Source organism: Somniosus microcephalus, chromosome 4 (assembly GCF_052327205.1).
Source record: "Somniosus microcephalus isolate GS21.2 chromosome 4, FLI_Smic_1.0, whole genome shotgun sequence".
Lineage (NCBI taxonomy): Eukaryota > Metazoa > Chordata > Chondrichthyes > Squaliformes > Somniosidae > Somniosus > Somniosus microcephalus.
In genome coordinates, this window is record NC_140990.1 from 62,615,684 (window position 1) to 62,625,866 (window position 10,183).

At 53.0% G+C, this 10,183-nt stretch overlaps 1 protein-coding gene across 1 annotated transcript; it reads left to right on the forward strand.

Moving 5' to 3' along the window:
- Positions 1 to 5,529: 5,529 nt before the first annotated feature.
- On the forward strand, positions 5,530 to 6,319 carry LOC147119041 (uncharacterized). Its single transcript, XM_085984017.1, has one exon. It carries the CDS (start codon positions 5,543 to 5,545, stop codon positions 6,317 to 6,319), a length of 777 nt encoding a protein of 258 aa, XP_085840143.1. The 5' UTR covers positions 5,530 to 5,542.
- The last annotated feature ends 3,864 nt before the right edge of the window (positions 6,320 to 10,183 follow it).

Genomic DNA, 10,183 nt, shown 5'->3' on the forward strand with positions numbered 1-10,183 from the left:
GATAAAGTGTCTGTCTTCCAGACTGTACCGTCTACTTTTGGTCGCTATGGGCCTACAGTTCGGAGTGAGATTAGCGAATAAAGAGGGCGGGCTGATTTTTAAGGTTGATAGGCCACAGACTGTGAGTGGCGGCTGGGACCCGCCATATGCTAGCGTGACACTTTCGTGGTGGCACTGGAAGTCCAGGCCCAAGATTACATTAACACAGAGTTCTGGCATCATGAGGAGTTTAAAATCCTTGTAGTCCGTGCCTTTTACAGTCAGTGTTATCACACAGTAGCCCAAAATGTCCAAAGTGTGGGGCTTAGCAGCCATAGCAATTCTGCTCCGTGTAGGGGTTACCGTTAATGAGTGCCGCCGTACCAGGCTAGGGTGGATAAAACTCTCGGTACTCCCACAGTCAATTAAACATTTCGTTAAATTCCCGTTTACCTGTATGTCCATCATGGATTTTGTCAAAGGGTGTGGCCTGGATTGATCCACCGTGATCGAAGCCACTGTTGGGCCCTGGGCGGCCGTTGAGTCGGGAAAAGATGGCGGATCCCAAGATGGCGGCCCGCACGGCACGCACGAGGCGGTGACGGAGTTGGAAATCGGATTCCCCCTGCAGACTTTGCTAAAATGCCCCTTTTTCTTACATTTGAAGCATGTAGCGTCCTTCGCTGGGCATCGTTGTCTGGGGTGCTTGGCCTGGCCGCAGAAGTAGCATTTCCGGCCTTGAGATATTGCCGCTGTAGTAGGACTCCTGGGTGAACTTCTGTGTGGGGACTCCGGCGGCTAGAGCTGGTCTGAGACCTGGATGGGGAAGATGGCTGATTCCAAGATGGTGGCCCCCTCGGCGCGCACGAGGCGGTGAGGGCCGCATGGCCGGAAGAATAAGAGTCAGAGTTTTTCTGGGCCACGTCCAGTGATTGCACAGTGGCCACTGCCTTTTTTAAGTTCAGGACCTCCTTCTCCAGCAGTCTCTGCCGGATATAATTCGATTTGAGGCCCGTGATGACGGAATCGTGGACCAATTCGTCAGAGTACGCGTTGGCCGTCACGGCCTTGCAGTTACAGTCCCGGACCAGGTCCTTTAGGCCCTGTAAGAAATCGTCCATTGATTCCTCTGGTCGCTGCCTGCGTGTAGCCAGCAGATGTCTGGCGTACACTTCGTTTACCGGCCTCTGGTATTGGGCCTTCAGGATAGTGATGGCCTCCGTGTAAGAGGTGGCGTCCCGGATGAACGAATAAATCCGATGACTTACGCGAGTAGTCAGTAGACTCAGTTTATCTACCTCGCTAGCGGATGAGGCCCCCGCGAAGAGTTCGAAGCATTTGAGCCAGTGTCCAAATTGATTTGATGCTTCAGCAGAATGTGGATCCAAGTCCAGATGCTCTGGTTTTAGGATTCGATCCATCCTAGTATTCTTTAGTGATTAAAATTGATGTGCCTTCAATAACCACAAAACTAGAAGTTATAGACTTAAACAAGTTGGCTTTTAATCACTAAGATCAGAGCTAAGATCTCAACACACTGACTGGTTCACAGGAATGAGTCATACAGATCCTGGGATCTTTATGGAAGAGAAGTCAGGGGCGGAGCCAAGAGCCAAGACCTGGAACCTCCCAGGTTAGTCGGGAAAGAGGAAGTGAAACTATACACCGTGGGGGAGGGTAATATACATGAGTGCAAAACGAATACAGGATCAAGACAAACAGATTTCATTACAGGGAAATTGATGGGATTGAAGGCCGATAAGAACATAAGAAATAGGAGCAGGAGTAGGCCAATCGGCACCTCGAGCCTGCTCCGCCATTCAATAAGATCATGGCTGATCTGATCCTAACCTCAAATCTACTTCCACTCTCCATACCACCCGAACCCATGTGATCTCCCGGGAGAGGCGAAAAACCAGATAAAAAACCCAATGGCCAATTTGGGAGGAAAAATCAGGGAAATTCCTCTCCGACCCATCTAGGCGATCAAAACTCGTCCAGGAGATCACTCATATCCCCAGGTCCTGATAATCTAGATCCTAGGGTACTTGATGAAGTGGCCCCAGAAATAGTTGATGCTTTGCTGATCATCTTCCAGCATTCGATGGAATCTTGGACAGTACCCATGGATTGTAGGGTAGCTAATGTTACCCCACTATTCAAAAAAGGTGGTAGAGAGAAAATGGGGAATTATGGACCGGTAAGCCTGACATCGGTAGTGGGGAAAATGCTAAAGTCCATTATAAAAGATGTAATAGCAGAGCACTTGGAAAACAGTGACAGGATCAGACAAAGTCAACATGGATTTACAAAAGGTAAATTGTGCTTGACTAATCTACTGGAACTTTTTGAGGATGTAACTGGTAAAATAGATAAGGGAGAACCAGTGGATGTGGTGTATTTGGACTTTCAGAAGGCTTTCGATAAGGTCCCGCATAAGAGATTAGCGTGTAAAGTTAAGGCACATGGGATTGGGGGCAAGGTATTGACTTGGATAGAGAACTGGTTGGCAGACAGAAAGCAAAGAGTTGGAATAACGGGTCCTTTTCCGAGTGGCAGGCAGTGACTAGTGGGGTACCGCAGGGATTGGTCCTTGGGCCCCAGCTATTCACAATATATATTAATGATCTAGACAAGGGAACTAGATGTAATAGCTTCAAATTTGCAAACGACACAAAGCTGGGTGGGCGTGTGTGCTGTGAGGAGGATGCCGAGAAGCTCCAGGATGATTTGAACAGGTTGGGTGATTGTGCAAAAGCATGGCAGGTGCAATATAACGTGGATAAATGCGAGGTTATCCACTTTGGTGGCAAAAACAGGAAGGCAGATTATTATCTGAATGGCGATAGATTGGGAGAAGGGGAAGTGCAACGAGACCTGTGTGTCCTTGTGCACCAGTCGCTGAAGGTAAGCATGCAGGTGCAGCAGGCGGTTAAGAAGGCAAATGGCATGTTGGCCTTCGTAGTGAGAGGGTTTGAGTACAGGAACAAGGATGTCTTGCTGCAGTTATACAGGGCCTTGGAGAGACCACATCTTGAGTATTGTGTGCAGTTTTGGTCGCCTTACCTGAGGAAGGATGTTCTTGCCATGGAAGGAGTTCAGCGAAGATTCACCAGGCTGATACCTGGGATGGCAGGAATGACGTATGAGGAGAGATTGGGTTGATTGGGCTTGTACTCGCAGGAGTTTAGAAGAATGAGAGGGAATCTCATTGAAACTTATGAAATTCTGACAGGACTGGACAGACTAGATGCAGGAAGGATGTTCCCGATGGTCGGGGAGTCCAGAAGCAGGGGTCACAGTCTAAGGATAAGGGGTAGGTCACTTAGGACAGAAATGAGGAGGGATTTCTTCGTCCAGAGAGTGGTGAACCTGTGGAATTCTCTACCACAGAAGGCAGTAGAGGCCAATACATTAAATATATTCAAGAAGGAGTTGGATATATTTCTTAAGGCTAAAGGGATCAAGGGGTATGGGGAGAAAGCAGGGACCGGGTACTGAATTTGGATGATCAGCCATGATCGCATTGAATGGCAGAGCAGGCTCGAGGGGCCGAATGGCCTACTCCTGCTCCTATCTTCTATGTTTCTACGTTTCTATGTTTTCTGTCACTTAGCCAATTTCGTATCCATGCTGCCACTGTCCCTTTTATTCCATGGGCTTCAACTTTGCTGGCAAGCCTATTATGTGGCACTTGTCAAACACCTTTTGGAAATCCATGTATTCTACGTTAACCGCATTGCCCTCATCAACCTTCTCTGTTACCTCATCAGAAAACTCAATCAGAATCAGAGCGGTTTCTGGGGCGCGGGGAATTGTGGGTGCTGCGGCCGCCATTAGTCAGTGGCTGTCGGGAAGAGTTTTATTGCAGGCTGACGGAAGGTAGGTCCCTTGCCGCCTGTGTAGGTCTTTTTGTTGCTTCAGTTTGAGCTGGAGTGGAGATGGAGGAGAAGCTGCTGGGTTTAACCCCCAGTACTTTGAGCCCAGGAGGACCCAACAATTTCCAATGTGGGACTGTCAAGGGAGGTGGATTCTAGGGGAGATTAGATTGTTAAACAGACGTTGGCCTAGAAATTCAGTGCCCTTAGCACCGATTTTGCGGCGCTAGAGGGCCTAGCGCTGCAATTGGCGCCGGTTCCTAAATTGCCTGGGGCCCTTCCGCGGCGGTAGACCGGTAGCGCTGCGCCGGCACCGATGACGTCATCGGGTGTGCGCAGCGTCCCGGTTGCCGTGGTAACCCGGCCCCAAGCCGAAATTCAGTTGCGGCCGCCCTCGCCAGTGGCAGCCGCAACTAAGACTCCGGCAAACGAGTGTTGCCGGAGTCTGCGCCGGCGCTTTAAGGAGGCGCGGCGGCCGGCCGCTTTCCCCGCCCGGCCGCCTGCCCGCAGCTCCCTCCCCGGACTTCTCCCCCCCCCCCCCCCCCCGGAACAGATGCAAGCCCGGCACTTGTCCGAGGTGCCGGGCTCATTTTTGAAGAGATTTGCGCGGGCCGCGGCCGGGTGCAGGCAGCTCCTCCTTAACGGAAGGAGGAGGCCTGCACTTCCTGAGCCTGCCGCACCGCAGCGGGCACCGCAGCGCCGGAATAGCGCCGCAATGCGGCACGTTGCGCCAGTTTTCAGGTGCTAAAACCCTTCAGTAGCGCCGGCAGCCGTTTGGGCGCGGCGCTACTGAATTTTTGGCGTGCGAAAAGGGACTTAGCGCCGGCGCTAACTTCCGGCGCTAAAGCCCCGGCGCAGCACAAACTCAATTTCTAGGCCACTGTCCCTACAATGTAAAAGAGTATTGTTTTAGGAACAAGTATTTCTGTAAAGGCTTTTAATCTGTTTTACATACAGATTTTTAAAATTAATTCTTGGGATATCGGCATCGCTAGCAAGGCCAGCATATATTGCCAATCCCCAGTGTCCCGTTGAGAAGGTGATGGTGGGCCTTCTTCTTGAATGGCTGCAGTCCGTGTGGTGAAGATACTCCAACAATGCCAGGAGTTACCAGATTTTGACTCAGCAATGAACGGTGATATTTGTCCAAGTCAGGATGGTGAGTGACTTGGAGGGGAACTTGGTGGTGTTTGTGTTCCCATGTACCTGCTTCCCTTGTCCTTCTACAAACTGTAGGTCGCAGGTTTGGGAGCTTTTGTCAAAGTTGTTGTCGAGCTGCAGATGTATAAAGTCTCTCTCCTTTGACCCCTCCCACTCCCACCTCTCTCTCTCTCTCTCCTCCCATGGCAGCCAGAGTCTTGTGTCGGCCCAGACCAGGTGGCGGGTTCCCTTCCCTGAAGGACATTAGTGAACCAGTTGGGTTTTTACGACAATCCGGCAGCTTTCATGGTCACTTTTTTCTGGTGCCGACCCCACAAATGACCAGATTCATTCAGCTCAATTTCACAACCTGCCTTTGTGTTTTTGTGTGTTCTCTCTCATGCTCCCTTTTTCCTGTTTTAAATTCATTTTACAGGGTATTAGAAGGGGAGGATTTGAAGACGGGAAACTCAAACAAAACATCACATCAAGATCTGACAGAGCCACTTGATTAATCGGGACCTGAATATCATCAGCCTTTGAACATGGAAGCAAAAAGCACCATTCACAGCGGGGAGAAACCGTATACGTGTTCTCAATGTGGACGAGGCTTCAGTCGATCATCTGGCCTGTCGAGACACAAGCGCAGTCACACTGGGGAGAAACCGTGTAAATGTGGAGACTGTGGGAAGGGATTCAGTTACCCGTTTGAGCTGGAAATTCATCGACGCAGTCACACCGGGGAGACACTGTTCACCTGCCCCGAGTGTGGGAAGGGATGCACTCATTCCTCTGCCCTGCTGAAACACCGGCGAGTTCACACTGACAAGAGACCTTTTAAATGCCCAGACTGCGGGAAGTGCTATAAAAGTTCCGGGGAACTGATGTGCCATCAACGTGTTCACACTGATGAGAGACCATTCAGGTGCTCTCACTGTGGGACTGGGTTCAGGCGATCATCTGACCTCACTGTACACCAGCGCACCCACACTGGGGAGAGGCTGTTCACCTGCTCCGTGTGTGGGAAGGGATTCACTCAGTCATCCCAGCGCACTAAACACCAGCTTGTTCACACTGATGAGAGACCTTTTAAATGTTCTGACTGCGAGAAGTGCTTTAAAAGCAAAAAGGATCTGCTGACACACCAGCGAGTTCACACTGGGGAGAGGCCGTTCACCTGCTCCGTGTGTGGGAAAGGATTCGCCCATTCATCCCAACTACTGAAACACCAGCATGTTCACACTGGGGAGAGGCCGTTCACTTGCTCTGTGTGTGGGAAGAGATTCACTGATTCATCCAACCTGCTGAGAGTTCACATGTGACTGCAGAGGTTGGATTCTGCTGTTATTGCTGCTGTTAATCACATCCAGGACTGAATCGTGTTCATTCTGACAGTTCGGGTTTGTTTCTGCTGATGTTAATAACCCTATAACTGGGCTGGAATTTAATATTCCGGAGACGTTAAACCGAGGCCCCGTCTGCGCTCTCAGGTGGACATAAAATATCCCATGGCACTATTACGAAGAAGAGCAGGGGAGTTATCCCGGTGTCCTGGTCAATAATTATCCTTCAATCAACATAACAAAAAAAATAAGATTACCTGGTCATTATCATGTTGCTGTTTGAGGGAGCTTGTTGTATGCAAATTGGCTGCCACATTACAACAGTGACTCCACTTCAAATGTACTTCATTGCCTGTAAAGCGCTTTGCGATGTCCTGAGGTCGTGAAAGGTGCTATATAAATGCAAGTCTTTCTTTTATAAATGTCAAACAATGAGCTTTGTTTAAAACACATTGTTGTAGATTTTCTTCTGTAGCATCACCTGGCTGGAGCTCAGAAAGGACAATCTGGGGGAGGATCGTACAATGGGAACAGAACTTCAGCCTGGACACAGTCCTTCAGGGCCACACTGAGAGGGGCAAACGGCACTTTGGTCTTTCTCGTCTCTCTTCACTGACAGCAAAGTCCCCATGTGGATTAATCTCGAGGTGTGTGAGAAATGTGTCCCAGCCGCTCTCTTCCATGGTTCAGAGCTCCTAGGCATGGAACAGAAGGCTCCTTTACAACTGTGTTTAGAGTCAGGAAGAACAATGGTGAACACTGGAAACGTGCTGTCAAATCAGAGATTGGTGTCAAACTGTGATCTGTTCCCGACTGAAAGTGACACGGCAGGTTTAAGTTTCCAGTCTAAAAATCTCAGGTAATTATTCCACGAAGATTTAACATGTGTGACAGTCCTGAGTCTACCATTTTAAGACAGGCATTAACCCATCTATCTATATATATAAACGGATACATCTGTCTGTCTGTCTGTCTGTCTGTCTATCTGTCTGTCTGTCTGTCCTTCGGTGTGTGTCTGTCCGGCTATACACTCGAAAGTTATAGAGCGTACCTACGCGTGCGTTACATCAAAAGAAAGCTTACCATTCCAAAGCGGACGTAAGAGTATTTACATATCGGCCGGACAAAAATTGCGCCCGCGGTATCCAAAAAACATTCAAAATTCCACTCATTAGCATCTCATTTTCCGCTCATTAGCAATAGAGTGACCTCGAGGTCGACCAATCGTACGCCGGGTTCCTGGCACGTGCGGGCGGGCCCTCCTACAGTCGAGTGATGGGACGATTGACCAATCCTACACTTTGGTGACCTGACGGTCAACCAATCGGTGCGTGTGTGGGTGGGCCATATCGTTCTGAACCGAGGTGAGTAGCCGCCATCTTGCTTCCATTCTTTTTCCCGCTTTCTGCATGTTTCTTTTCAAATATACATTTCCAGCAAAAAAAAAAGTTGCTTTTAAAACACAAATTGTTTTTTTAAAAAGTTAATTAATTTGTACATCTTTTCTCTAACCTCTATAATTTTCCTACCTTTCACCATTTTTGTAGGCCTCGAAGCCTCGGCCTCTCCTCCGCACCCACGACCGAGCTAGGCACCTCCCGGCCCCAGTCAACAAGCGGCCCCCGATCGCTGCCATCTTTGTGAAGGCTGGAGGGGCGGGCCTCAGCCGAGCATCGCTACCCGCCGCCATCTTAGTAAAGGCGGGTGGGGCAGGAGACAGCGCGCGCGACTTGAGTCCGGCCTGGCCTCACGCGGTAGGTTGCACGGCGTCGTCTCTCTCTCTGCTCTTGAAGCCGGCTCGGGCGGGTGGCGGGGCTCGGGAGATCGGGGGGAGCCTTGGGAGATCGGGGGGGCAGGGCTCGGGAGATCGGGGGGGGGGCGGGGCGGGCCTCGGGAGACCGGGGGGGGCGGGCCTCGGGATATCGGGGGGGGCCTCGGGAGATCGGGGTGGGGCCTGGCCTCGAGAGATCGGCGGGGGGGGCGGGCCTCGGGAGATCGGGGGGGCGGGCCTCGGGAGATCGGGGGGGAGGGGTGCGCCTCGGGAGATCGGGGGGGCGGGCCTCAGGAGATCTGGGGGGGCCGGGCCTCGGGAGATCGGGGTAGGGCGGGCCTCAGGAGATCTGGGGGGGGCCGGGGCCTCGGGAGATCGGGGGGGGCGGGCCTCGGGAGACCGGGGAGGCGGGCCTCAGGAGATCGGGGAGGGGCGGGCCTCGGGAGATCTGGGGGGCGAGCCTCAGGAGATCGGGGGAGGGCGGGCCTCGGGAGATCGGGGGGGGCGGGCCTACGGAGATCGGGGGGGCGGGGCCTCGGGAGATCGGGGGAGGGCGGGCCTCGGAGATCGGAGGGGGCAGGCCTCGGGACATCGGGGGGGCGGGCACCGGGAGTTCGGGGGGGCGGGCCTTGTGAGATCGAGGGGGGGGCGGGCCCCGTGAGATCGGGGGGGTGCGGGCCTCGGGAGAATGGGGGGGGCGGGCCCCGGGAGATCGGGGGGGTCCAGCCTCGGGAGTTTGGGGGGCGGGGCTCAGGAGATCGGGGTGGGGCTCGGGGGGGTGGGGCTCAGGGGAGCGGGGGCAGGGCTCGGGATATCGGGGGCGGGGCTCAGGGAGGCGGGGCGCGGGGGCGGGGCTCGGGCTGACGGGGCGTTCCCCTCCCCCCCTTCTTCCCCCTCCCCCTCCCCACTCCTTCCCCCCTCCCCCTTCTTCCCCCACCCCTTCTTCCTCCCCTCCCCCTTCTTCCCCCTCCCCTTCTTCCCCCTCCCCTTCTTCCCCCCTCCCCCTTCTTCCCCCCTCCCCCCTCCTTCCCCCTCCCCCTTCTTCCCCCTTCCCCCTCCCCCTTCTACCCCCTTCCCCCCTCCCCCTTGCCCCCTCCCCCTTCTTCCCCCCCTCTTCCCCCCTCCCCTTTCTTCCCCCCTCCTTCTTCCCCCCTCCCCCTTCTTCCCCATCCCCCTTCCTCCCCCCTCCCCTTCCTCCCCTCCCCTTCCTCCCCTCCCCCTTCTTCCCCCTCCCCCTTCCTCCCCCTCCCCTTCCCTCCCCCCCTCCCCTTCTTCCCCCCTCCCCCTTTCCTCCCCACCTCCTCCTTCCCCCCAGTCGCTCTCTTCCCCCCAGTCACTCTCTCTTCCCCCCAGTCGCTCTCTCTCTTCACCCCAGTTGCTCTCTCTCTTCCCCCAGCCGCTCTCCCTCTTCCCCCCCAGTCGCACTCTCTCTCTCTTCCAACAACAACATGCCCTCCAAAGACCCTCGGCACCGCCGGGCACTTTAGCTAGTTTAAAATAAACCTATTTAAAATAAATTAACCAAAGCCTGCATTAAAATAGCAGAGGGGGGAGTTCACAGGAGCCTGTTAACTGCTGGTACAATTATACAACAGACATTTGATCTCTAGATCAAGAAGGACCTGCAGCGTGTTTCCAGGAATTCCCTGTTTTATTGATGTGTGTGTGTTAGGCACCATGATAACTAAAAATACACGACCCGGAACATCCACGGGGGTGCGATCCCGACAGTTACTCTGGGATCACTCCCGCTGCGGAACTCCAGCACTGACCCTGCTGAAGGTTGTAGGCTCAGGGAGTGGGGCCTCCAGGAGTGGACGGTAAGAAAGCTGGGTTTTGTTAGAAGATAAGATTTAATATGAAATAGAGTCGTAAAAGTAAAGTCTTGCTTTGTTTTATGTACATGTATCTTCTATCTATATATATAAACGGATCGATCTGTCTGTCTGTCTGTCTGTCTATCTGTCTATCTGTCTGTCTATCTGTCTGTCTGTCTGTCCTCCGGTGTGCGTCTGTCCAGCTATGCACTCGAAATTTATAGAGCGTACCTACGCATGCGTTACGTCGAAAGA

Coding starts and splice junctions, on each gene's coding strand:
- LOC147119041 (XM_085984017.1), top strand. CDS start 5,543: ATGGAAGCAAAAAGCACCATTCACAGCGGGGAGAAACCGTATACGTGT.